Here is a 1,360-nt window from a genome sequence, read left to right on the forward strand (position 1 = left end):
CGTCCGTCGTCCTTCAGTGAGTCTGTATTTAAGATCGAACGATGCCGATTTAAGTTTATCAATTCATAATCACACAATATGACTAAAAGGAGTGAACAGTTGTAAACCTTTTTATTTAGGTTTGATGTGTACAGCCAATAGCTGTGCCGTCACTAACAATTGATTCAACCTGGAAGTAATTCTCACGCCATACGCAACATAGTAACATCCACTAAGAAACAACTTGTATGACACTGTGCATTACTTTTACCATACCGGTAGTTTCTCCACTTTAAATATCGCAAGGTTCGCTTCTCTATTTCCCAAAACAAAATATCGTTTTGTAGGGTTAATTTGCAACTCCAATCCATTGGCAGATCTCCTCTGCAAATCTTAAGAAGGCGATTTGTCTGTCCGATTATAGCACCAAGAACAAACAAGAAGATTGAGAGAACCAGAAGCTGTGAAATTTCAGATCGCAAGTATTTCTTACAATGGGAAATTGTTTGCAATCGGGGCGTGCAGAACTGTTGAAGGAGATTGAGGAACATTTCATCAAGATCAGGAAAGCCGATGGCGAAATCCTGGAATGCAGAGGTCCTTTGTTTGTGAAGGACCTGTTGCTGGATCATGATTGCCATGCTGTTGTGAACTGTGAGAACTCTTGCCACAAACTTTCGCCAGAATATGAGCTGCTTCCTGGTGATATTTACTCTCTGGTTCCAAACAACAGCAGTGTTGTTTCGTCAAATGATGATGGCATGATATTTAACGAGAAAGGGCAAGAAGGACCTCTGAAGCCTGCAGGCGGTAAGGTGCTTTTAGAAAACAATGGGGTTCTTAGGGTAAAACTCGTCATTACAAAGCGACAACTCGAAGAAATGCTTTCGAAAAGCCTCTCTAACAAAAAGACTTCTATTGAGGATATGATCGTTGCGTTTCAGTCTAAATCTCAATTGAGAGAGCCTGTTCATGAAGATCCTTCAGTAAAGCCCATATATTCTGGTTGGAGGCCTTCTTTAGAGAGCATTTCCGAAAGCTAAGTTGCAGTATTAGTCCTTTTATTGTCGTCAATGAAAATCAATCCAGTCCCATATAGATAGGTTTCAGTTTCGATACCCTTTCTTACAGAAAACTACCTTGTTATCAAGGAGAGTTTCATGTACATATATATACAGGAAAAGAGGGATCAGATTTCATAGTATCTGAGTGTCGCTGAATGAAAAAATTAACTTTTATGATGAGTTAATAATAATCATCTTCTATATGAAAAACAGAATGTACTTCGTTTTTTTCTCACCATGGTTGGGTGTTCAGAGTTATATTAGAAATTAGCAGCCGTGGCTAGTACAGAGCATTATATGCCAGACGAACCGTTTAA

The 1,360-nt window shown here is 39.1% G+C and overlaps 1 protein-coding gene across 1 annotated transcript; it reads left to right on the forward strand.

Annotated features, from left to right (window-relative positions):
* The first annotated feature begins 473 nt into the window (after window positions 1-473).
* LOC149221358 (uncharacterized) lies at window positions 474-1,022 on the forward strand. Its single transcript, XM_089387365.1, has one exon. It carries the CDS (start codon window positions 474-476, stop codon window positions 1,020-1,022), a length of 549 nt encoding a protein of 182 aa, XP_089243491.1.
* The last annotated feature ends 338 nt before the right edge of the window (window positions 1,023-1,360 follow it).

Source organism: Pinus tabuliformis, chromosome Q, assembly GCF_031772625.1.
Source record: "Pinus tabuliformis cultivar Carrire ecotype Pingquan chromosome Q, CPIR1, whole genome shotgun sequence".
In the NCBI taxonomy this organism is placed as follows: Eukaryota; Viridiplantae; Streptophyta; class Pinopsida; order Pinales; family Pinaceae; genus Pinus; species Pinus tabuliformis.

Coding starts and splice junctions, on each gene's coding strand:
- LOC149221358 (XM_089387365.1), top strand. CDS start 474: ATGGGAAATTGTTTGCAATCGGGGCGTGCAGAACTGTTGAAGGAGATT.